The following is a 25,375-nucleotide window of genomic DNA, read 5'->3' as shown; positions in this document are numbered from 1 at the left end:
CAGCTAATTTTTTGTATTTTTAGTAGAGACGGGGTTTCACCGAGTTAGCCAGGATGGTCTCAATCTCCTGACCTTGTGATCTGCCTGCCTCAGCCTCCCAAAGTGCTGAGATTACAGGCGTGAGCCACAGCGCCCCGCCATAAAATATTTTTTTTAATGGTCAATAAAAAGATGCAAGAAAGGAAGAGGCAGAGAAAAATCAGGTTAAGCATAAAGTGTAAAGCAAAATGACCAAAATAAATCCTAATATAGCAGAATTCACAAAGTAAGTAAAATTAAACCCTCAATTAGCAAGATAGATTGTCAGTCATACTGGATAGAAGAAAATCTAACAATATACTTTAAAAAGGACACACTAGAATGTAAAGACAAAGAAATGTTGAATGTAAAAGTAGGGAAAATGCCGGCAAAAAATTAATCCAGAGAAAGGAAGAGGCAGAGGATGGTAATATTAAGAGTAAATGGGCCGGGCGTGGTGGTTCATGCCTGTAATCCCAGCACTTTGGGAGGCTGAGGTGGGCGGATCACAAGGTCAGGAGTTTGAGACCAGCCTGACCAACATGGTGAATCTCTACTAAAAATACAAAAATTAGCCAGGCATAGTGATGGGTGCCTGTAATCCCAGTTACTTGGGAGGCTGAGGCAGAGAATTACTTGAACCTGAGAGGCGGAGGTTGCAGTAAGCCGAGATTGTGCCACTGCACTCCTGCTTGGGTGATAGAGCAAGACTCCGTCTGAAAAAAAAAAAAAAAAAAAGTAGACAAAGTTGTATTTCAAGCAAAAGGAATATTAGAAAAAAAAATTAAATGAATGAAGAGAAAAAGGAACAATTCATTGGAAAAACATAACTTGCAGACACTAAAACATAGCATCAAATTATACCAAGCCAAAAAATTGGTAAAATTTCAGAGATAAACGGACAATTCTGTAGTCACGGGAGAGAATTTAACACATCTCTCTCAGTAATTGGTAGTTTATGATTACAGAAAGGATATAGAAGATCTGAGCCACACCATGAACAAACTTGATCAAAAAGACCTTTCTTTCCAAGTACCTGCCACTCTTACCAAAAGATCACACATGAGGCTACAAAGCAATCCTTTATATGCAACAAAGAATCATACAGACTGTTCTTGAGCAACGTCAACTGTTAGACACCAGTAGCAAAATAAAATCCAAACCATATATCAGGAAATTTTTTTTTAAAAACCCTCTAAGTAATTCATAATTCAACAAGTGACTTAATGGAAAGTCTAAGAACACATTGTTAACATTAATAAGAAATGAACTTTCTACTCACTGGCCGTGGACCCCTAGAAAAATATAGTTCAAAAAGATATATATATGAAAGTAGCAACACAAAATGTGAAGGTATCCAGGAAGAAATCTATCAAAAGATATGAAAAACCTCTCTCTCTCTATATATAAAATTTTAAAAATTCTTGAAGCCCTAAATAAATGGAAAGATATACAATATGAGATGAATTTGTAGAACTGACTTCTAAAGATGTTGATTTTAGGCGATTTATAAACTGAATATAATCCTACTACAATTCAAATGAGTTTTTTTGAGATTCATAAATTGATATAATTTATATAAGGTAGAACAAAGAACCAAGAATGCCAGAACAATATTTTATTTTATTTTTTTGATACACGGTCTTGCTCTGTCACCCAGTCTGGAATGCAGCGGCACAATCTCGGCTCACTGCAGCGTGGACCTCCTGGGCTCAAGCGATCCTCCTGCCTCAGCAGGCACAAGCCACCATGCCTGGCTATTTTTTGTATTTGTTATTTTTTTGTATTTTTAGTAAAGACTGGGTTTCACCATGTTGCCCAGGCCAGTCTTGAACTCCTAATCTCAAGTGATCCACCCACCTGGGCATACCAAAGTGCTGAGATTACAGGCGTGAGCCACTGCACCTGGCCACCAGAACAATTTTGAAGACGAAGTTCAACATGTGAGGACTCACTCACTCCCACCACAGCAAGACTTAAATTGTAGTAATAAGAAAGTGTGATATTAGCACAAAGAGAGGCAGAATAGAGTCTAGAAACAGGCCCACTCATACACAGAAATTTGTATAAAGCACAGATGTCATTTTAAATCAGTAGGGAAAGAAGGACTTTTAGCAAGCAACATTGGAAAAAATGGTTATCCATATGGAAAAAATAAGTTAGATCACTACATTTAACCATATTTAAATGGATTATAGACCAACATATGAAAAAGCATGACTTTAAAAGTTTTGGAAGAAAATGAAGGATAATATTTTTATGATCTCAGGTCAGGAAAAGATTTCTTAAACACAATACCAGAAGCACAAATCATAAACAAAAAGATCAATAAATTTAACCACATTAAAATATTTTTTAAAAACTCTTTGGTAGATTAAAGATATCATAAACAAAATGGAAAATACAAATCTTAAACTTGGAGAAGAGATTTGGCATGGATATAACCAAGAAAGGATTTGGCCCAGATTTTATAAACAGTGCTCATGGAAAAGGCCAAAGGATATGAATGACAATCCTCAGAAAAGGTTATCCAATGTTCTTGAAACATATGTTATCAATGTAACGTAAATTAAGCAAAAAGGATCTAATATTTCACACTCATTAGATAGGCAGAAATTTAAAAAAATCTGGCTGGACATGTTGGCTCACACCTATTATCCCAGTACCTTGGGTGGCCAAGGTGGGAGGATTGCTTGAGCCCAGGAATTTGAGACCAACCTGGGCAACATAGTGAGACCTTCAAAAAAAAAAATCTGATCATGATAAGACCTGCTGAGGACAGTGTAAATGGGCATGTGCATTTTGGATAATAAGACGGCAATATTTAACAGTGCAGTGTAATTACTGAGCTAGAGTGTTGGAAGACTTTCAGCTCCCCTGCAACATTGTTTATGATCAAGAAAAGCTGGAAAGAAGCATAAATGCCTAGGTATGAGATCTGGCAGAGGACACATAGAGGGTCTCAAAAGACCATCTTGGCTAACACGGTGAAATCCCATCTCTACTAAAAATACACATACAAAAAATTAGCCGGGCACGGTGGTGGGCACCTGTAGTCCCAGCTACTCGGGAGACTGAGGCAGGAGAATGGCATGAACCCGGGAGGTGGAACTTGAAGTGAGCTGAGATCGCGCCACTGCACTCCAGCCTGGGCAACAAAGCAAGACTCTGTCTCAAATAAAAAAAAAAAAGAGGGTCTCGAAAATGTTAGTACTGTTTTATTTCTCAACTATAAATTGTATACAGACGTGTTCAATTCTATATTTTCTACACTTATTTTGTATGCTTAACATTTTCGTAATTAAAAAAGTAGTTTGGTGAGGCTGCTGGGGAAAAGATACACAAGCTGGTAGAACTGTAAATTTGTATAGCCACTTCCAAGAGCAGATTAAAACTGGTGGTATAGCCGGGCGCGGTGGCTCAAGCCTATAATCCCAGCACTTTGGGAGGCCGAGACGGGCGGATCACGAGGTCAGGAGATCAAGACCATTCTGGCTAACACGGTGAAACCCCGTCTCTACTAAAAATACAAAAAACTAGCCGGGCGAGGTGGTGGGCGCCCGTAGTCCCAGCTACTTGGGAGGCTGAGGCAGGAGAATGGCGTAAACCCGGGAGGCGGAGCTTGCAGTGAGCTGAGATCCGGCCACTGCACTCCAGCCTGGGCGACAGAGCCAGACTCCGTCTCAAAAAAAAAAAAAAAACCAAAAAAAAAAAAACCAAAAAAAACCTGGTGGTATAGTGATGCCACTCTTTTTAACCTCTTGGATGGACGAAGATAGAAACGTTGGACAACAGTGTGTGTTGGCAAGAGTGTTGGGAAATAGGCACTGTCGTTGCAGATGGGAATATAGATTGAAGACACCTCCTTGCAGGTAATTTTTTGGCAATATTTAACAAAATTGGAAACTCCCCTTCACCTAGCACAATTTCCTTGAGGTATTTATTCTAAGAAAATAAGCAATTTTAGAGCAAAGATTTATCTACACTGAAGTTTCCCATAGCAATCACAGCATTGTTTCTAATATTAGTAATACAAAAAGAAACAACCTGTATGTCTAACACTAATCGATTCTAATTTATGGTGCAACTGAAAGATGGACCAAAATGATGCTGTTGGAAGTTTTTAATGATGTGGAACTCCTTGCAAATTATTAAGCTAAAAGAAAGTAGTTTACAAGATAGCAGGAAGAATAAACCATTAAAAATACCAATCTGTGCACTGACTTAAATGTTATAAATATTTTTATGTTATGTTATGTTACAAACATTTTATAACATAAAAAAACATGTTAACTGAAGTTACTTCCTGGATGGATTACGGATAATTTCATTGTCTTCTAGAATTTTCTTTTCCAAAAATGTTGTGTATGTGTGTGTGTAATTATTACTTTAATAGGAGACACTCTCTTTTGGTGATATAATTTAAACAGGTAGGACGGTACTGACCGACAACTTCCCAGGGAAGGCAGGGAGCCAAGTACTACAGACTTGTATGTTCCTATGGAAATCTAAGGCCCCTTTGATTATCACAGATTCTGGAGAAGAGTGAGGACTTGGGTTCACCAGTGACGTTCCCAAGGACAGGCTGGGCTTTTGAGGAAGTTGCCCACCCTCTCGGAATCTGGTTTGGCCTCCGTAAAATGGGCAGATCCCGCTCCGATGGCCAGGTTCCCGGCTTCCTTTTGCGGGTCAACGGCAGCGTCACGCGCGCCAGCGCGGTCTGCGAAGCCCCCAGCGCTGGGCGTCACGCGGGGATTGCTGTCGCCGCTGCCAGCCGCAGCAGCGACGCGAACTTGGGGCGCCCGACCCGGGCGCGCGGGGGCGGAGACGCGCACGCGGCAAGGGCGGCGGGGAAGACGGGGGGGCGGGGACGGGGGCGAAGGGGGCGGGGACGGGGGCGCCCCGGCCTAAGCGGTACTAGGGGGGCGCGCCACCCGCTTCCGCTACCCGCCGGGGAATCCCCGGGGCTGGCGCGTAGGGAAGTTCCCCAACGCACGGGCATAAAAGGGCAGCCGGCGCCAGCGCGCCACAGCCCTGCAGCTCGTGGCAGCGGCGCAGCGCTCCAGCCATGTCGCGCGGCCTCCAGCTTCTACTCCTGAGCTGCGGTAGGGCCCGCGAGCGCCTGTCGCCCCCCGCCCCTCCACGACACCCACTCCCGTCGGTCGCTTGCTCACGACGCACTCTCTCTTTCTTGTAGCCTACAGCCTGGCCCCCGCGACGCCGGAGGTGAAGGTGGCTTGCTCTGAAGATGTGGACTTGCCCTGCACCGCCCCCTGGGATCCGCAGGTTCCCTACACGGTCTCCTGGGTCAAGGTGGGTGCTGCGATGCCCGCGGGCTGGGGTTTGGTGGACTCATTTGAAGGCAGTGGGAACCATCTCCCGGAGGCTGGCGACCCTCTGTGGCTGCCGGGTGGGGGCGGGGGGCGTCTCCCGCAGCTGATCTTGGAGTACCCAGTCTCCCGTCGCGCCTCCCCCGCCCTATCCGCATCCAGGTACAGGGCCGACTTAGGTTTTGCTCTCCGCAGACCTCAATCCCCTTCCTGCCCCTGAAGGTGGCCTGAGATGAATGATCCACTTAAGACGTTTTGGAAGGGCAGAGACTCTCTCGTTTGGATTAATTCTGGAGGCCACCTGTAGTTGTGGGCCTACAGGTCAGGAAGAAAGCAACAGGGACCTAGATTTGGGCATTGGACAGGGGGAATGTCTCCAGACTTCTGATTTCTTGTGTTTTATGACTGTGATGCCCATGATACATGGGAGGGGGAGGGGGCAATTTGAAATGAAGGGCTAAGACACAGAAGTGACTTAGGCCATTTCATCCGTGGTAGTTATCAGTGGTCATCCCCTTTGTGGGATACCCTTGGCTTCCTCCCCTAGCCCTCCTCCTCCTTCCTCTGGCAGCCGTGAGAGAGGCAGCCATGAGGGCATCAGGTGGATGCATGAACTGGAGCCTGCATGTGTAACAACAGGCCTTGCTGCTCCTACTGTAAGAGGACTGAGTGGCAAGGAGGCTTTTTCAAGGTTTCCTCTTGACTGAAACATTCTCAGATTCTAAGATGGCAATGATGGTGTCATTCTAAAGTCAAGCAGCTACTGTTCGATATCACTGGTCCTTCTTTAAGTCAGGCCACTGCTACCACTGCGCCTCCATTTTAACCCAAATGAATATAATATTCCAGCCTCACTCTGTAGCTCTCACTGATTTGCTGTCTTACGGTGGGGGCAAATCTGTGCACTTGTAGCTTTCCCCAAAATGCAGGGCTTTGTTCTGCCCACCATAAAAGATACTATAAGAACCTGTACGTGTCTCTGGCCAGTTAACAGTACAAGGCATCATTGCGGTGATCTCTTTGTGTGTGTGTCTCCTAACTGGATTGTCAGTTCCCTGGGGGGCAGTGGCTGTATCAATACTTTTGTGTATTCTTCACGGCACCTAATTTTTGCCCTATAAATTGCAAAGGTGCTCTGTGAATTCAGCCCAGCACCTCATGAGTTATGCATAACGGCGATGGTGCTGCTGCCTCAGAGCATTGTATTGTATATGAAAGTTAGGTGTTAAATATTCTTACTTCATTTGTACCTTACTGTAGGATCAGCAAACACAACAATTCCAAAGTTGTTCGCATAGTCAAAACAACACTATTTTAAAAAATATTGTAAAAACAATTTTTGAATGCTCACCACATGCCAAGCTCCAAGGTAAATATTTACATCCACTATCCATTTCCATCCATTGGAAGAATGGACTTAGGGATCAGTACTGTTACTGTTCCTACTTTACAGGTGAGGAAACTGAGCCTTAGGGAGGGAAATAACCTGTCCACTGTTGCACTGGCTAAATGGTGGAGTTGGGATTTGAACCAAACAGTCTGATTCCAAATCCTGAGTTGTTTGAGGTCTATCTTAATATCTCTGTTTTCTACCTGAATAACTTAAGGTAAAGAAAATCAAAGTGCCCCTGGGCTAACCAGGCAGGGACTTAGTTATCTCAAAGAAGGGGGAAAACATGAAATCACTATCCCTTCCAGAGAGTAATTATTTAATAAAGAAAGAAAACATTATTAATACCCCCAGGGAGTAATTAAAAAGTACTCATGAAACAAGTAGATGAAATTTCCGACTGTAAAGTTCAAACAGTTCTGGGGTGAAAGCTTCTTGCACAGGGTCATTTGGAATGGTCCACTAAACCATAGCAATTAACCTTGGACTTCAACTTGGATGTCAGGTGGTGATGTAACTCTGTAACGCATGAGCTTGTTTATTGGACACGGTTCTTGCAAGATTGACCCTGATGGTCTTTCAAAACTCTGTCAAGAAAAAAAGGGACGGCAGTCTCTAGGCATTCTTTTTTTCCTGCTGATTCATGGAATAGTGCCAATGAAAAGTCATACTGTAGTTACTTTTTGAGAAGTAAATGGTGATTGAGATTCGTGGATAGGAGAGTTATGCTATACCAATAAATGAATCAGGTGCCTCGAAAGTGACATGTAATGTGCCTTTAAGCATTTTTTTTTTAAACAGGTCTCAGCATATTCTGTACATATTTATTATCTTCCAGCCCAATAATTATACTTTTGCATTGATTGCGTTTATACAACAAAAATGGATAGCATGTTCTGGAGATAAGGCCAGTGTTGAAATGCCGAAATATTTCATTTTACAGAAGATTAAGCGTCTGGTCATTTTTCTACAAGTTTCTTGTAAAATGTTTCATCAAAGTGGAGGGGTAGCCGTAAAGGGAGGAATTTCATTTTGGTGACCAGAGCCAGCTTATCCCATCTCGCCTCACTTCATCATCACTACCCTGGCTTTGTAAAACCTGTTTTGCCAGCACAGGAAGGGGCTTCGTGCTGGGCAAGGAAAGCAGAGTCCCTTGCAGTGGGTTTTCACCATCCACCAGATTGAAGTACATTCTGCAGGCTGTCTGCGTATCATAAGTATGGTTATAATGACTCATAATTTAAAATTCCATTCACCACTCAATCCTCCGGCACCATGTAGCATCTTGCCTTTGTCCATTTGGCACTGATTACTTGTAATTAACAAAAGGCCCATGTAAACCATGTGTTTTTTATCATATGCCTTTGACCAGAAAACTCAAAACAGACAGCATCCAATCTGTTTGCAACATTAGGGTTGGTAAGGAAGAGTGTTCATTTTATTCTCTCTGTTTCAAAGATGCAGTGAGATGGGCCAGAGGGGACTTAATGGAGACATGCGCAGGAGGGTAAAGGTGAAGCCAAAAGTGGACAGAGATATCCCAATTCCTGTTGGCCCAGCTCGTCTCTTCTATGGACCATGTCCTCTTAACTGGGATCCAACAAAAGGTCCTCCTCTCATCCCTTCCTCCCTTACACTTTTTAAGGCAGAATGGGTGATTGAGAAGAAATAGAAAAGTTAATAAATTATATTCATTAGGATAGTAGCTCAATTTAGCTTTATTTTTATTTTTTGAGACAGAGTCTCACTCTGTTTCCCAAGCTGGAGTACAGTGACATGAAGTCGGCTCACTGCAGCCTCGACTTCCTGGGCTCAAGTAATCCTCCCACCTCAGCCTCCCAAGTAGCGTAGCTGAGACTACAAGGGCGTACCACCACACCTGGCTAATTTTTATGTCTTTAATTTTTTGTAGAGACAAGATCTCAATACATTGCCCAGGCTGTTCTCCAACTCCCAAGCTCAAGCCATCCTCCCACTTCGGCCTCCCAAAGTGCTAGGATTACAGGCATGAGCCAATCGATTTATCTTTTAAAGTTGTAACAAGCTGGGTGTGATGGCTCAGGCTCATGCCTGTAATCCCAGCATTTTAGGAGGCCAAGATGGGAGGATTGCTTGAACCCAGGAGTTTGAGGCCAGCCTGGGCAATGTAGTGAGACCCGTCTCTACAAAAAAAAAAAAAAAAAAAGTAAAGAAAAGAAAGAAAGGAAAGTTGTAATAGATGTGGTTCTTTGAGGAGCTATTTTGAGAAAATAATGCAAATAGATTTTGATCCATGACTTTTCTTCCACTGGCCATGACCTGTGGTTAAATTCTGGTATAAGAGGGCATAGCACAGTATCATGTCTGTGAGGAGTAAAGCCGTGCATTAAAGGGCTGCATCTGTACTTCATGAAAAGCATCGCTGTGTCTACACTCATTAATGTAGGTTTGGAGAGAGAGGACAACTTTGGATGGAGTACTTTGGGCTTGGTTGATATTCACTAAGGTTAATAACGAGTGGTCATTTATCCCAGAGATGCAATGCCTTCTTGTATCATGCTAGGAGCCCTGACAGCCTACGGGTGATGCAAAACGAAAGAGGATATACGGTGTCATCTCTGGGTGATGCTGCGGGGGTGAGGACAGTGAAGCATCACAAGACAAGTGCCCCTTTCAGATGATTTCCAAAGGAAGGGAGAAAAGGGAAGTAAGAGTGTGATTTCAGATAATAGTCTACTATAAATAGATTTTATAATATCGAGAAGAGCCCCAGCTGGGGCAGATCATGGGCCATCCATGGAGTGTTCTGTCTCTGACATTAACACTGAGGAAACTGTTGGAGAGCAGGTTAATGGCTTGCATGAGACCACTTCAAAAGTTCAAGGCTGTCTTCCACGTATGTTGCTAAACTTCTTTTTGGTGGAGTTATGTTTTCTCTCTCTACCATCTTGTGTGATAATGAGCTACAGAACCAGGGATACTGAGGAGAGCAGAGTGCCTTAGGAAGGCCTAGAGTTGATACGCAGTTGGGGCAGATGTAATTTATACAGCCACAGACCCTCATGGCCCATGGAGGAGCCAGTGCTGAACACTGACTGTGCTTCCTTGATTCTACAATAATTCTGTTGTAAGATGGATTTAAGAACATGTTATAGGACAAAAAGGAAACATTTCTACATTAAATGTAGAACCACTGAATTATGAAAACAATGTATGTTAGAATTAAAAAAAAAATCTTACTCTCCCCATTGGCACCTCTAGTACTTGACCTGGTTGAATCACTTTTATGGGTTCCTCCCTAGGTCAAACCATGAAAGATGTAAAGTTGCTTTTCAGATGTCTCTCATATTTACACTTTCATTGTTTAGTAAATATTTCTAAGTCCCAAATGCGTGCCCCGTCCTGGGCCTGGCATTGGCCATCTCAGGATCAATGTACAACTTTTGCCAGAGGACCATCTTGAGCAAAGGCATGGGAATCCACTAAGACCTTCTGGGAACCATTGAGGTAACCAGTAATGTAGAAGGGAGACTTAAACAGCAGATGGCTGAGAAATAACATTAGTAAGTAGGCTAGAGACAGATTGTGAGGGGCCTCCAATGCCCAACAATAATGACTTGAACTTTATCCTTTTGGTAGGAAGGAGCTACTGAAGGAATTTTTTTTTTTTTTTCTTTTTTTGAGATGGAGTTTTTCTCTTGTCGCCCAGGCTGGAGTATAATGGTGTGATCTCAGCTCACTGCAACTTCCACTTCCCAGGTTCAAGTGATTCCCCTGCCTTAGCCTCCCGAGTAGCTGGGATTACAGGCGCCTGTCACCATGCCCGGCTAATTTTTTGTATTTTTAGTAGAGATGGGATTTCACCATGTTGGCGAGGCTGGTCTCGAACTCCTGACCTCAGGTGATCCATCTGCCTAAGCCTCCCAAAGTGCTGGGATTACAGGCGTAAGCCACCGCACCTGACCCCATTGAAGGATTTTAAGCACAGAGAATGGCATAATGCAAAATATGCCTAAAGCAAAACATATTTCTCCTGGTGATGGATAGAATATGATTCTTCTTAGAAGATGAGTATCAGAGGGAGACTTCATTCTTTTCCTTCTTTTCTCTTGGTCACCAGTCCTGTCCATGTGGTTCTGAGGAAGAGTGGGCAAGGAAGAATGAGGCTGCCACCGAGGGGCTATAGAAGAAGTCCATCTAGATGAGAATGGTGGATCACTGAGAGTTTTGGACTGTAGTGGAACAAAGCACAAGTTGCCAAAATCTTTTAGCTTGACAGTGGGGAAGGAGGAAGAAAGCAGCTGAAAGTTCAATTGGGAAAAAAAAAACAACAAACTAAACTAAAGAAAAAACCCAACTTGTTTTCCATTAATAAAAGGGGGAACCTGAGTCACATGAGGACTGAATTGTCTTAGCTAAGTACTTGGCAATGTCACTACACAAAGAAGAGGAAGTTTGGAGAAGGTCTCAGTGACATAAGGGAAAGTTTTATGTAGGGCAAGACTAAAAGCAGATTGATTACCTAAAAAAAATTTCTTCCATCTAAAGCTGTTTCCATAGTCCCTTCCTGGCTGCTCCTGGAAGAACCCTAAATTTTGTATCAACAATCATTAGCTCAAAATAGAGCTGGACGGAAAATACTTCCCTAAGATTCCTTTATTACTCATAAGGATGTTTTTGTTTTTCATTTTGTTTTATTTTGCACTGAGGTATATTTGGGTAAAATTTCCCTGTGTTTCATGTGGAACTGTAAAGACTTGGGAGCCCAAGGCTTGTTAATATCACTTGATGCTTTCTTGGAGGACTGGTCTACTGCATGTCCCAAATCGGTACAGTTTGGAGAGTTGTTCCAGTTCTTAGCTTCTAGTGCTTGCCAGCAGTCCTCAGGGTTACGGATTAGGATCGGTATTACTGATAGAATCGAGGTTACTGATTCTAGAAGAGGTGGTAGCTGCCTAGGATTATGGGTCCACATAGGGAAAACCTTTAGGAAAAGAAGGATGCTGGTTTCAATAAACAGTTCATAATCGCCTTGGACTAGCAGTTCTGGAGAACAGAGGTTCTGATTCAAATCAGCCCTTGAGGTCTCATTCCCCAAGGAGTGGGAGGCATGTGAGCCCAAGGGACAAAGCAGGACTGACCTCGAATCTGGAGCCATGTGCCGATAGCCCCCTACGTACCACCCTTATTTACATGGTGGTGCAGGGTGCCTTATCATTAGGAGTCTTTCAGTTGTGAGGGATTGTAAATCCAATCAAAACTAGCCTAAGGAAAAGGAAATATATTGGCTTATATATAATTGGAATGGGAAAAAATTGAAAAATCAAAATACAGTTCACTTTTCAGATACAGGTGGCATTGTGGCTTGAATTATGCCCCCCCAAAAGATCAGAAGTTCCAATTTCTGATGCTTGTGATTGTGACTTTATTTCAAAATAGAGTCTTTGCAAATGTAATCAAATTGAGATGAGGTCCGACCTGACTAGGGTGGGCCCTACTTCAGTATGAATGATGTCCTAATAAGAGAAAACACACACTGACACAGACAACAGGGAGAACGCTACGTGAAGACAGACACAGGGATTGGAGTGATGTGTCTACAAGCCAAACAGTGCCGAGGACTGCTGGCAACCACTAGAAGCTAAGAGAAAGGCACAGAACAGATTCTCCCCTAAGGCCTTCAGAGAGCTTGGCCCTGGCAACACCTTGATTTTGGACTTCCGGCTTCCTATGAACTGTGAGAGAATACATTTCTGTTGTTTCAGCCACCCAGTTTGTGGTGCTCTGCAGCCCTGGCAAATGCACATAGCTAGGTGTAGAGGTTCATGAATGTCCCCAGGACTTGGTGACTCTCCATCTCTCAACTCTGCCTTCCTTTACATTGGTTCTGTGTCCAGCCTCCACATAGCAGCCAGATCATAGCCAATAAGTACAGAGTTGGACAGGTTGCACATCCCTTACCTGAAATGCTTGGGAGCAGAAGTGTTTCAGATTTTTGGATTAGGGATGCTCAACCTGTATATCCTTCCAGAAGCAAGTGCAAAGGAGAAGGTTGTGTTTCTCTTGAAATATCTCACCGTATGTCTGAGTATTCTCAAGGGACTTTAACTGGGTCACGTGCCTATCAGAGCCAGTCTCCATGATCATGGGATACCAGGCCTGAGTTAAGTTGCCTCCTCTAGAACCTAGGTGTGGAGTTCTTCAGAGGACATGAACTCAGAGCTTGTAATGGTACCTCTTCCAGGTCCAGCAGGCCCCACAGGACGCTAATGAAAGAGAGATGATTGGCATGAACAATGAAGGGTCCAACATTGCCTTCAAATCTCAATTCCAAAGGGGCTTTGCTATATTATTATGATGGTGCTTAAAAAAATTCAGAATGTTGTGGATATTTTGAAGACACTGTATGTGGAAAAAACAGTTTCTCCCTAGAGCAGAGATTGGGACTTCTAGGACAACTTTCCCAGAGGAGACGGGAAGTGTCATTGGTGAGGGAAGTGACAGAATGGGTGGATGGTGTGGAAAGCTATCACATATAAGAATAATTTCTATTGCCAGCATTACCAATTATATAGCACTTTTCTGTGTTTTCTCACTTGATTCTTATAATAACCCCATGAGCAAGTAAGGGAGCTCCAGATGACGAAATGGCTCAGAGGTGAAGTGACGTATGTAAGATGACCCAGCTAACGCATGGAGAAGCTGGGATTGACTTTAGTCCTTTGATTCCAAAGCTAGTGCTCTTGTAACTTTCTCATTGTTTTCTAAAATTCATGCATTCATTCAGTAAATACTTTTTCAATACTTCTTATATTCAGGGAACTATTTAGTATGCAGAGTGAAACCTTGGCTCTAAAAAAAAGAGAGAGAGAGAGAGAGTAGTAACATCTTTAGGGCTTTCTGTGTGATCGATACGGTGCTTAGGGTCTGTATACATCATCATAAGTATCTTCATGCCAGCTCAGTGAGATGTGATCACCCCCAGACTCCAGTGGAGCTATCCAAGCCTGAGAGTGGTTCAGTCAGTTGGCCAAGAGCAGAGGTAGCCGTGGGAGGGCTGGGGTTTGGTTCCAGCTCAGCCCAATGCCAATGCCTGTGCTCTTAATTATGTTGCCTCTGCTATACTCATAACTCTGTTAACAGCCATAAATCCAGCTCTGTCTGTTAGACCCAGTAAATTTCAAAGTGGAAAATCATTTTTCTAATAAAACTAGGCATAGAAAAAAAGATATTAATGCTCATACATTCTACCCTCATTATGACATCAACCTCTGAGCCAAACTATTTTGCACATTATAAAGAGCTGTTTTTATGATGAATGGGAATTATATTGGCACTTTAATTGAGTTAGAAACCAAGGTACATGAATGTTAGTGCACCAGAAATGCAATAAAAAAAAGCTGCTCAATGTGGTTGGAATACATCAGATTAATTCAATACCAACTTTAAATCCTTACAATCTATACCCTTAAATATGTTTTATCAAATCATTAGATGAAACTTTTATACTTTTTTTTTTCTTTTAGGTAGGCAGCTATTGCATTTCCCCCCACCCACCCCCGCTTTTTTTTTTTTTTTTTTTTGAGACGGAGTCTCACGCTGTTGCCCAGGCTGGAGTGCAGTGGCGCGATCTCGGCTCACTGCAAGCTCCGCCTCCCGGGTTCCCGCCATTCTCCTGCCTCAGCCTCCTGAGTAGCTGGGACTACAGGCGCCCGCCACCGCACCCGGCTAATTTTTTGTATTTTTAGTAGAGACGGGGTTTCACTGTGGTCTCGATCTCCTGACCTTGTGATCCGCCCGCCTCGGCCTCCCAAAGTGCTGGGATTACAGGCTTGAGCCACCGCGCCCGGCCTTTTTTTTTTTTTTTTTTGAGACAGAGTCTTGCTCTGTCACCCAGGCTGGAGTACAATGGCACGATCTCGGCTCACTGCAACCTCCATCTCCTGGGTTCTCCTATCTCAACCTTCCAAGTAGCTGGAATTAACAGATGCCCACTACCATGCCCAGCTAATATTTTGTATTTGTGGTGGGGACGGGGTTTCACCATGTTGGCCAGGCTGGTCTTGAACTCCTGACCTCGTATGATCCACCTGCCTTGGCCTCCCAAAGTGCTGGGATTATAGGCGTGAGCCACCGTGCCTGGCCCTGCGTTCTTAACAAATCTGATGTATGATAAATTTAGATTTCAATTTTGTGATCAAAACTCTTTTTTTGCTATAAAATGAAACTATCACCCTCTTAGATTCAAATATGGTAATGTGGGAGGTTGGCATATATTTGGATAAAATTATGTAAACTTTAAAAAAAAAACGCTTTCCACAATTGGATGTTTTAATATTGGTTAAGTTTCAGCCATAATTGATGATTTATTTTATGTCTTTTGTTTTAGTTCAAATTCGTTCATCATTAAAAAAAAAAAAAACAAAAATGACTCCATTCACGTGCCCATAAAATTAGTACTTGTGTTTGCTTGATTTAGCATTCTGCAGATGAAAGAGAGTTTATTTTAATTTAGGGCTTGTGGTTTCCTTAAGGTCAAATCTCCATTTGAGAGAAAGAATATGGTATTTAAATGATTTAGTCAAATTGGAGGCCTTGAGACAAGTCACAGTCCCCAGGCTTTCTGAAAATGAGATGTCTCACGTTTGCACTTTTCCAGCTCAACCAAAAATGATAGAGTTGTCAGCATAAAAGTTAATGCACAACATGTGGATTTTTAAAACATGATTGGGATGAGTGTTTTGAGTAATTAATTTGCTGAAATTGTGTTGTGCTTTAGCGCACTGTACTACAATATTAGCGTTGTGAAGGGTGCATTAAATAGTTCCTGTCAATTATGGTTGGCTGTGAATGAATCTGAGGGTTCCTTTTGTTATAAATTACTATTTCCTAAAATGCTTTTGCAGAGAAGCGATGGAACACTTTTAGATTTGGAATGTTTAAAGAGCTGTTCTTGCCAGTGGTTGATTCTGAGCCAGCTCCAATGTTTATGAGAACTCATAAAACAAAGCAAAGTGAGGATGGCCCATTTGCTGTTACTCCATTTTCCTCCCACTGAAATTTCTCCTTCAGTTTTTGGTGATGCCTCTGCCACAGTTAGCTCATCCGATAAAGCAGGGTGATAGCTGCCTGGCCATGTATCTGATGATAATGATTTGAGCTTCTGCATATGGTCCCTTGGTCCTGCTAGGGCTCCACCCCCATTCTGAGTATGCAACATTAACAAGAAAACTACTACGACTTTTGCAGCTGTGCACAAACGCCACATTCTACAGCTGGGGGTCACAAGAGAAAGTTTAGCTGAAAATGTATATCCCTAAAAAAGGAGGTTAGAGGGAGGGTTCTGAAAGATTTCCAGCTGCAGTGTGTGAATTTACAGGGAATTCTTTTTGCTGTAGTTGGTTATTAGGCAAACGGTCCTGTTCATTAGTTTGGCAAGAGTTCCGAGGTTTTGCTGATAGTTCTCTGGGTCATTTAGGAAACGGGGTGTTTGGAAGATGACCCTGTGAGAGTTGAGATATTTTGCCACGATCCCACTGATGGCAGTGATGTTTCAGCTCTTCAGAATTCTGCAGGTTGCTTTGGGGGTTCTTTGTCTTGCCTTGTGCCTTGGTTCTTCTTTCTGTTCTTATGGCTCACCCTGCCTTTGTTTTGTCATTGAAAAATAACTAGCAGCCCACTGACGGTTTTGCCAGAGGCCCGTGGAAATCTAACCATCAAATAAACTACATTTTATTGGTGTTGCTGCTGATGTTTAAAATGAATTCTCTGCAAATAGGCAGAAGTCACTGCCAGCCGGTTTTGATCACCAGCACCTTTTTGCTTCAACAGTTCCCAGCAGCTAACACAATAATGGGGCCATCTTTATGTAAATAGACACAATAGTTTCTATTTCTCCCAGGTCCAGAGGGGTTCACAGTTTTGGTCTTGACTTCCAGATGGGCCTCTCTGAGCTGAGGGAGGGGTTGCTGGATGGGAGAGGAGCTCCCCAGGAGAAAACCATGGGTGAATAATCTCAGAATGGTTGTTGCAGCTATGCTCACATTTGGAGGTTAATTTAAAAAAAGAAAAGCAAGATTGGACATTGGAATGGGGACTGCAGGGACTGGGCTGAACTAATAATTTCAAACTGACCTTTCAGGCCATGCTAGGCACAGATTGGCCCTGGATGGGCCTCGGCCTCTGGTCTGTGAAAGCCCTGCCTGGTAGGAAGAAGCAGTTCTGCCAGGGCAGCGAAAGGGAGAGGGGAGTGGTGTGAGCCCATAATGAGGCTGCAGTTTATATAAGGTTTACTTAGGCTTGAAAAGGGAAAAATGGTGCTAAATTAGATGTGTTCAGGAATCAGTTGGACACCGTTAATTTCCTTGGCCCCACCTCCTTTTTGTGCTTTCTTTTTGCGTACCCAAGGGCCCCAGTCTTTTAACTTCCTCCCATAGATTCTTGATTATTTAGAAAGGAATCTTTCCACACAAAAAGGACCACCGAGAAATGGGATTTATGTCCACAGACTCGGCCTGAAAAGAGCCATTCGTCTCAGCTCAGGGCTAGGAGGGAGCTGAGCAGGTTTTCTTGCAGGAGCGATCGATCTGCCACCAGGTGTCTCTGTAGCCCACTCTACAGGAATGCGTTATAACAGACACCAGGGCTGGAGCCCGAGCTTTCTGGTGCCCTTGTGGTATATGCCCTGAATTAATAAAAGACGCAGAAATGACTGTGTGTGTGTGTGTGTGGTGTGTGTGTGTGTGTGTACGAGTGCACACGTGCCCATGTGTATGTATTGTCTTTCCTGAGTTGCTTCTCAGAGTATTTCCCTAACTCCTTGGCTATCTCTTTCCCTGCACTGAGTCCCTTCCTAAAAGTCAGGGAAGAGTTGTAGGGTACTCCCAGAACAGTAGATTCAGCACTAATAGGTGCAAGCAAAGACAGTGGCAGTGGGGCCCGATAATCTCTGTCTCCTTCCCTAAAGTGGCTCTTGGGTGCAGTTATCACGCCAGGGACAGGTAAGGAATGTCACTTAATCCTGGGCTCCCTGCTGGTCCCCAGCCAACCAGCAAAGGGAAACTCAGGTACTGCTAGGGGATGTCAATGTTGAAGGGCTGCCCAGGCAGGCTGAAAACAAGGATTTGCTTTGCTGCCTGTGTAAATTCATTTTAGAGGCTTTAAAGTATTTCAATGGAGGAGCAACTTAGCAAGTTAATTAGGCAGATTGAAAATATGTCTAGGAAAGAGAGAATCCATGGTGAATGTGGTATGAACCTAATCTCTGCAGTGGGAGATGCTGAAGACACTCCACCAGTTTGATCACAGAGAATTCACAGAAAGCAAGCTGGGCGCAGCGGCTCACGCCTGTAATCCCAGAACTTTGGGAGGCCGAGGTGGGCAGATCGCTTGAGTCTGGGAGTTCAAGACCAGCTTGGGCAACAGAGCAAGACACTGCCTCTAAAAAAAAACCAAAAAAAATAAAAACTAGCCAGGTATGGTGGCACATGCCTATAGTCCTAGCTACTGGAGAGGCTGAGGTGGGAGTACCAGAAGGTTGACTCAGGAGGCCAAGGGTTCAGTGAGCCCTGATCAAGCCACTGCACTCCAGCCTGGTTGATAGAGCGAGACCCTGTCTCAAAAAAGAAAAAAAAGACAGAAAACCAGCCAGATGAAACGTCTGGCTAAATTGGGCATCTACCCAAGTCTGGCTGGTCTGTCCTGAGTACAGTGAAGTCAGCTGTTACTGCCCTTCGACGTGGAGTTTGATATGACCAACAAATGATCTGACACATACGCTCACTATAAAGCATGCTTCTCAGCTGTCTCGCTGCCCTAGTACAGAGAAAAGGTGTGGCACATTTGGCAACGTCAAGCGTGACCACACAGAGACACAGCCCTTGAGGAACAAGGTGACTCTTTGCAGGAGGTGTTGCTCATCTGTCTGTCTGCCTATCTGATTTTAGTTGAATTGTCTGGCAAGGATCATAACAGATTCAGGAATTTTTCCAAATAAAAGGCTGGGATACAGAAATAGGAATCATTCAGTGGCTGAGTTGGTATCTGAAGAAAACAAGAGAACATTTAATACAGAACAATCCTATCTATACATGTATACATAGACACAAAATATAATCCAGCAAGATTCACACACAGCATATCACTATCATCAACAGTGACTCCCTCTCTCTTACATAGGGTAGAAATTGGAATACTTATGATAGAATCATGAGATGCAATACTGATATATTCCGAAGATGTAGCCTTAGGAATTTTCATAGATCTCTCCTCCCCCAGAGGTCACACACACACAAGAGCATCGTGTCTTGTTTTACAAACATAAGTTGAGGCTGGATCTTCTGAAAACAAAATGGAAACACTGGTGTCGAGTTGGAGTTCTTGCAGTGGACCGTGATGCGCTATGATTCCTTCTTCACAGCTACTGGAGGGCGGTGAGGAGAGGATGGAGACACCCCAGGAAGACCACCTCAGGGGTCAGCACTATCATCAGAAGGGGCAAAATGGTTCTTTGGACGCCCCCAGTGAAAGGCCCTATTCCCTGAAGATCCGAAACACTACCAGCTGCAACTCGGGGGCATACAGGTGCACTCTGCAGGACCCGGATGGGCAGAGAAACCTAAGCGGCAAGGTGATCTTGAGAGTGACAGGTGAGGTGACCTGCTGCACTTGTTTTCTTCTTGCACAATGCATGTGTACTTCCTTTAGGTCCTAAAATCGATCCTCTCTTTCGGAGCGTAGCTCTAGAGCTTTGGATCACATCTGTGGCTGAAAGTGAAAATCCGCTGCAAGCATGTCTCCATTTTCTCTTTCTGTGGCTTAAATGATGCCTTTTGTTTGACTTTTGCCCAACACTTGTTAGGGGCTGAGGCTGGAAGTGATAAAAATGTGGTCACAGAGCCCCTGATTCCGTACAACAGTTGATTTCTCCTTCTGTCCAGGATCTGAAAGAAATCGGACTTAGGGTAATATTACTACCCTGCAAGAGTACAATTCCTGTTTAAGGGGGCAGTGTGTGCTTTTTGCTTAGTGTTGTATGCACACACCTCTCTTAGGCCCTCCTGGATCTCCAGCCCTTCATCCTGGTTTCTTTGTTTCCTCATACTTAGTACAACTGGCATGTTATGGATTGATTTACTGTCTGTCTCCGCAAGAGAACAAGAACCTCTTTATTTTCTTCTCTGATGTATCTGGGCACATAGTAGGCCCTCAATGAATATTCACATGAATGAGAGGAACCTTACAGAGGAGAGTGGAGAGGGGAGGCATGTTTTGTGGGGAGTGGATAGAAAATGAAGAGAATAGCTGATTTTCTCTCCTTTTCCTCTTCCAAGGCAATATTGCCTACAACTTAAGGGGTCAGAGTCTGCAGTCACTTAGATCTGGCTCAAATATTAACTTTGCCTTTTGTTAGCGTGTGACCTTGAGCAAATCGCTGGTTGACTCTAAGCCTCAGTTCTCTAATCTCTAAAATGGAAGCAATATCTATAACATAGGCTTGTTGTGAAGGTTAAATGAGAAGTTGCATTAAAATGCTGAATGTGGTGCCCGGGATAAACTGCATGATCAATACGTGTTAGGGACCATGAGGACAATGGCTCTCATTACCCACGGCTGTGAGAATCCATCCTTAGACTGCACAAAATGTTGAATCCATTTTCAGGGGTCGACAGCTCTCTGGAGATCCAGCCATAGGCTCCAATGGCAGAACCCCCTCCACTCACTTGCACTCCACCTATTCCTGCCTGGGGCATCGAGCAGATTCTGCTTGCAAGCACACTATAGCCAGAGCTCAACTTGCTTCCCCAAACAGCACACTGGGTGTTGCACCTGAGTGGGGAGAGGCGCCTCCCTTCATATCTGTTCCTGGGCTAAAGGCCTCGCTGCTCTTACCCTCCCTTGGTGCCGCACCACACCCTTTAACAACCCTGAGGGAGCTATTCTTCCAACCACCCATGCTGGTAGCCTCCCCGAAAGAGCTTGAACGATTCTACAAAAATCTGTTGACGTTTTTGGCAATAGCAGGGCAGCTCACCTTCTTCCTTTCATAGTCCCTGAATCCTCATGAGGTGAGGACACACCACAGTCTACCCAACGCTAATGAGGTTAAGATAATTTATGGATTAACAAGTGGTGGTTCATCTGGTACGAGGACAAAGTAAGCCAGGAAAGGCTTGACATCCAAAGTGGAGGCAGACAGGCCGCAGGATAAGCCTGGACCAGATGCCTGGCTCAGCCGCCTTGGTCCTTGGTCCTTGGTCCTTGACCCTCTCTGAGCCTCAGCTCTTTCATCTGTAAAATGGGACACCCAGGCCTGCTCTGAAGATTCGGGGAGATGCTGTGTGCAAGTCCTGGTGCATGCAGCCGGACACAGAGCAACAGTGCACACTGGCTGCTGCTGCTGCTGCTGCTGCTATCACCATCCCTGCCACTGTTACTGTCGTTCATCCTGGTGGTGGGAAGAGGAGACAAGCAGGACTCCAGGACTGAGGAACAAAGCATTCTTAGCTTTTTTTCATGGTAGAAAAATCCTGTTAAAATGGCTTCACATGTCACTTACTTTTTTAAAGGATGCCCTGCACAGCGTAAAGAAGAAACTTTTAAGAAATACAGAGCGGAGATTGTCCTGCTGCTGGCTCTGGTTATTTTCTACTTAACACTCATCATTTTCACTTGCGTAAGTATCTTTTTAAAACATCTTCTGTTATTAAAAGATTACCCAGGGCACCAATCCAAATATCTTTTGCAGACAGTGTGAATCATTTAATAATGGTGAGAGAGATTATTCTTTGAACCCTGGACTTTTTGAGGCCCCTAGACTGGGAGAATCATTACAGGAAGCTACCTGAAATATTTCCAGCGTTTGTCTAGTGGCTACATGTAGAGCGTTGTGGAAAAAAGAAAAAAACAAAGTAAGATATAGGAAGGACATTTGGGAAATGACAAGGGGTTCTATGAAAGAGCAGAGGCCCTGTAGGCACAGTGCTAGAAGTTGCAGCGCTGAGGGCCCCCCATCCCAGAGCAGAGGCCCCGCTCTTCCTGTGGGTGAGGGAGGGGGCCCCACTGCCCCAGGGATGCCAGGGGATAGATCAGCCTCCTTTGGCTGCCTTCAAGCTATTTTCTCATGGGGGTTCTCCCCTTTTATTTTTGGTATTTCTGCCCATGCCTTAAGAATTAAGCCCAAGAAGCCAGAGCAGTGGGGCATAGCAGGAGGCTTCCGGGGTGGAGGATGGCTGGCTGGTACTTGGGCACCTAGACATGCCCATGAGCTGTTGGTTGCAGGCTCCAGCTAAAAGCCCTCAGAGATTCTTTCTGCGTGGCTGCTCACCTGCGTTGACCACGGTTGTGGGAGAGTAGGGCCACATGTGTGTCTGACCCCTCTAGAAAGTGATCTGCCCCCTTTGTCTCCATCTACCAGGCAGGGCTGGCTACTTAGGGGCCAGGACAGACCTCACCCAGGGGCTACCCCAGGACAGGTTCTTGCCGCTCACTGTGTCTCTGTATTCACTAACTTGCCTCTCTGGCTGTGCACTCATCTCTCTGCTTTCTGTTTGAGATACCAGTCAATCAAAGACTCCAGTGAGCACCTACTATGCTCAAGGCATTATGCTAGGCACTGTACAGGGCATAAAAAGGTGTAAGACATTGTTCCTGCCCTCAAGGAGCTTACAGTTAGGATGTTAGGGTTATTTGCATATAAGAAGATAATTAGAGTTACCAGGCAGTATATTTTAAACATGAATGACTTTAGCTTCTTGTTTGCAAATGCCTTCTTCTGTGGGCATTGACTTTCCATACAGAGACCTAACAGTAGGAGGTTGAAATGACCACAATTAGTGAATCTCCTGGTCCAAGTTTGGAGACGCCAGTGACATGGTTGGTACAGATCCCTTGTGGAGCGAGTGAGGCAGTGAGTATGGGAGCTTCCAGAATGGGTTGTCTAGCCAGCTCTTAGTGAACAGAGTTTAAAAGGAGGTGGCAACTGCTGAATTTTTCCAATTATTCACTTCACTTTTATTTCATTTCTTTTTAGAAGTTTGCACGACTCCAGAGTATCTTCCCGGATTTCTCTAAAGCTGGCATGGAACGAGCTTTTCTCCCAGTCACCTCCCCAAATAAGCATTTGGGGCCAGTGACTCTTCACAAGACAGAACTGGTATGAGCAGGATTTCTGCGGGTTCTTCTTCCCGAAGCTGAGGCTCAGGGGTGTGCCTGTCTGTCACACTGGAGGAAAGAAGAATGAGCCTACGCTGAAGATGGCATCCTCCTGTGAAGTCCTTCACCTCACTGAGAACATCCGGAAGTGGATCCCACCCCATTTGCTGTGAGCAGACCTCGAAAACCATCACATGACCACATAGCATGGGGCCACTGCTGCTTCTCCATGGCCACCTTTTCAGCGATGTATGCAGCTATCTGGTCAACCTCCTGGACACTTTTTCAGTCATATAAAAGCTATGGTGAGATGCAGCCGGAAAAGGGTCTTGGGAAATACAAATGCCCCCAGCTGGTCCGTGACAGACTGCTGAGGACAGCTCTCCACTTCTGCATCTTGGGGACGTCTCTTTGAACTTGCTGTGTTTTGCTGTACCCGCCCAGATGTTTTACGTCTGGGAGAAATGGACAGATCCAGCTGTGAGACAGTGGGAAATATTTAGCAAATAATTTCCTGGTGTGAAGGTCCTGCTATTACTAAGGAGTAATCTGTGTACAAAGAAATAACAGGTCGATGAACTATTCCCCAGCAGGGTCTTTTCATCTGGGAAAGACATCCATAAAGAAGCAATAAAGAAGAGTGCCACATTTATTTTTATATCTATATGTACTTGTCAGAGAAGGGTTTGTGCTTTTCTGCTTTTGAAATCTGTATGTGTAGTGAGATAGCATTGTGAACTGACAGGCAGCCTGGACATAGAGAGGGAGAAGAAGTCGGAGAGGGTGACAGGATAGAGAGCTATTTAGTGGCCGGCTGGAAATGCTGGGCTGACGGTGCAGTCTGGGTGCTCGCCCCATGGTTCCACTATCTGGCTGCGTGATCTTGAACAAGTTCCTTCTGGTGTCTGCTTTCTCCGTGGTAAACCACAAGGCTGTTGCATGGGCTGATGAAGATCATATACGTGAAAATTCTTTGAAAACGTATAAAGCACTATACAAATTCGAAACTCCACTGAGCCATTATCCTTGCTATGATGGTGGTGTTTTGGGGATGAGAGGGTGCTGTCCATTTCTCATGTTTTCCATTGTGTGAAACAAAGAAGGTTACCAAGAAGCCTTTCCTGTAGCCTTCTGTAGGAATTCTTTTGGGGAAGTGAGGAAGCCAGGTCCATGGTCTGTTCTTGAAACAGAAGCCTAACACACTCCAAGATACGGACACACGGGAGCCACTGGCAGAAGGGACTCCACGAAATGTTGCATGGATGTTTTAACCATTGTTGGGTTTCTCTTATCAAACTTGGGCCCTTCCCTTCTTGGTTTCCGAAGGCATTTTATTGCTTGGGTTATATGTTCACTGTCCCCCTAATATTAGGGAGTAAAATGGATACCAAGTTGATTTAGTGTTTTTGCCTCTGTCGTGGCTTTCATGTTATTAAACGTACGCATGTGAAGAAAGGGTGTTTCTCTGTTTTATATTCAACTCATAAGACTCTGGGATAGGAAAAATGAGTAATGGCCACTAGGCTTAATACCTGGGTGATGACATAATCTGTGCAACGAACCCCCATAAGTTTACCTATGTAGCAAACCTGCACTTGTTCCCATCAACTTAAAATAAAAGTTAAAAATAAAAAAAGAATACAAATACAAATAAAAAAATCCCGACTTTGGGATGAGTGCTAGGATGTCTGTAAACCAATCTGAGATTCAGAATCCAAAATGAGAGCTGAAAGATTGGCTGAGTCTCTCTCGGAGGGAGGGCGTGCTGGCACACAGAGCTTTGTAAGCAGCACCCTCCTTCCCAGAGATGCTTCTGCTTCCATCCTGGGGCCACGTTGCTACCCAGTACATGAGCAGCTCATACTAACATGCATGGTCATAGGTGGGAGGGATGGTGGGAGGGTTTCTGCTTCAGAAAGATGTGTAACATCGGGGGCTTTGTGCCTGGGATTCATGGGTTTCACTCGAGATTCTCAGATAGGTCCCTTCCCCTCAAAATGTTAAGAACAATGTGGTCTAATGTAGTTAATGTAATGTAACTATTACAATGTAGTTGTAATAGTTAGAAAAGCATCATAGGTGGATGGCTCTTTACAAAGATGAATACACATAAAATGTCTCTAAAAGCTGTGGATTCACTTTCAATGGAATCAAGTCTGTTCTCAAATGCTTTACCCAAAGTGCCAGGGCATGGTAATTGAGAGTTCACAGAGCTCCTAGTCACCTGAGTTTGTAGCCCAGCTTCAAGATTTGGAAGGTATATTTCCTTGGGCAGAGGACTTAGCCCTCTAAGCCTTAGCTGGCCGATCTTTAAAATAAGAATAGTATCTGCCTAATAGGTTTATTGTGAGGATTAAATAAGATAATATATAGAAGCACTAAGCCTAGTATCTAGCAAAAGGTAAGCCTTTGATTGATATTAGAACAAGAAAGGAGAAAAGGGTAGCAGAGAAAGTATCAGTAACTGTAAATCTTTGACAAAGTGGTTTTGTTAAAAGGAATGAAT

At 44.1% G+C, this 25,375-nt stretch overlaps 1 protein-coding gene across 2 annotated transcripts; it reads left to right on the top strand.

Moving 5' to 3' along the window:
• Positions 1–5,046: 5,046 nt before the first annotated feature.
• Positions 5,047–24,324, top strand: CD83 (CD83 molecule). Of its 2 annotated transcripts, none has more exons than XM_005553992.4 (5): positions 5,047–5,123; positions 5,216–5,331; positions 19,136–19,364; positions 21,285–21,391; positions 22,751–24,324. In XM_005553992.4, the coding sequence occupies exons 1-5, from the start codon at positions 5,087–5,089 to the stop codon at positions 22,874–22,876; spliced, it is 615 nt and encodes a 204-aa protein (XP_005554049.1). In that variant the 5' UTR covers positions 5,047–5,086; the 3' UTR covers positions 22,877–24,324. The 2 variants fall into 2 exon arrangements, with proteins under 2 accessions (XP_005554049.1, XP_005554048.1); XM_005553991.4 differs by having other exon boundaries at positions 22,748–24,324.
• The last annotated feature ends 1,051 nt before the right edge of the window (positions 24,325–25,375 follow it).

This window comes from Macaca fascicularis, chromosome 4 (genome assembly GCF_037993035.2).
Source record: "Macaca fascicularis isolate 582-1 chromosome 4, T2T-MFA8v1.1".
Taxonomy (NCBI): domain Eukaryota; kingdom Metazoa; phylum Chordata; class Mammalia; order Primates; family Cercopithecidae; genus Macaca; species Macaca fascicularis.
Note: the sequence above shows the minus strand (reverse complement) of the source record. Positions and strands in the feature narration are given on the sequence as shown.

Excerpts from the sequence above, each read along its gene's own strand:
- CD83 (XM_005553991.4), top strand. The coding sequence starts at position 5,087 with ATGTCGCGCGGCCTCCAGCTTCTACTCCTGAGCTGCG. Across the intron at positions 5,332-19,135 it reads ACACGGTCTCCTGGGTCAAG|CTACTGGAGGGCGGTGAGGA; the intron begins GTGGGTGCTGCG and ends CCTTCTTCACAG. Across the intron at positions 21,392-22,747 it reads CACTCATCATTTTCACTTGC|AAGTTTGCACGACTCCAGAG; the intron begins GTAAGTATCTTT and ends ATTTCTTTTTAG.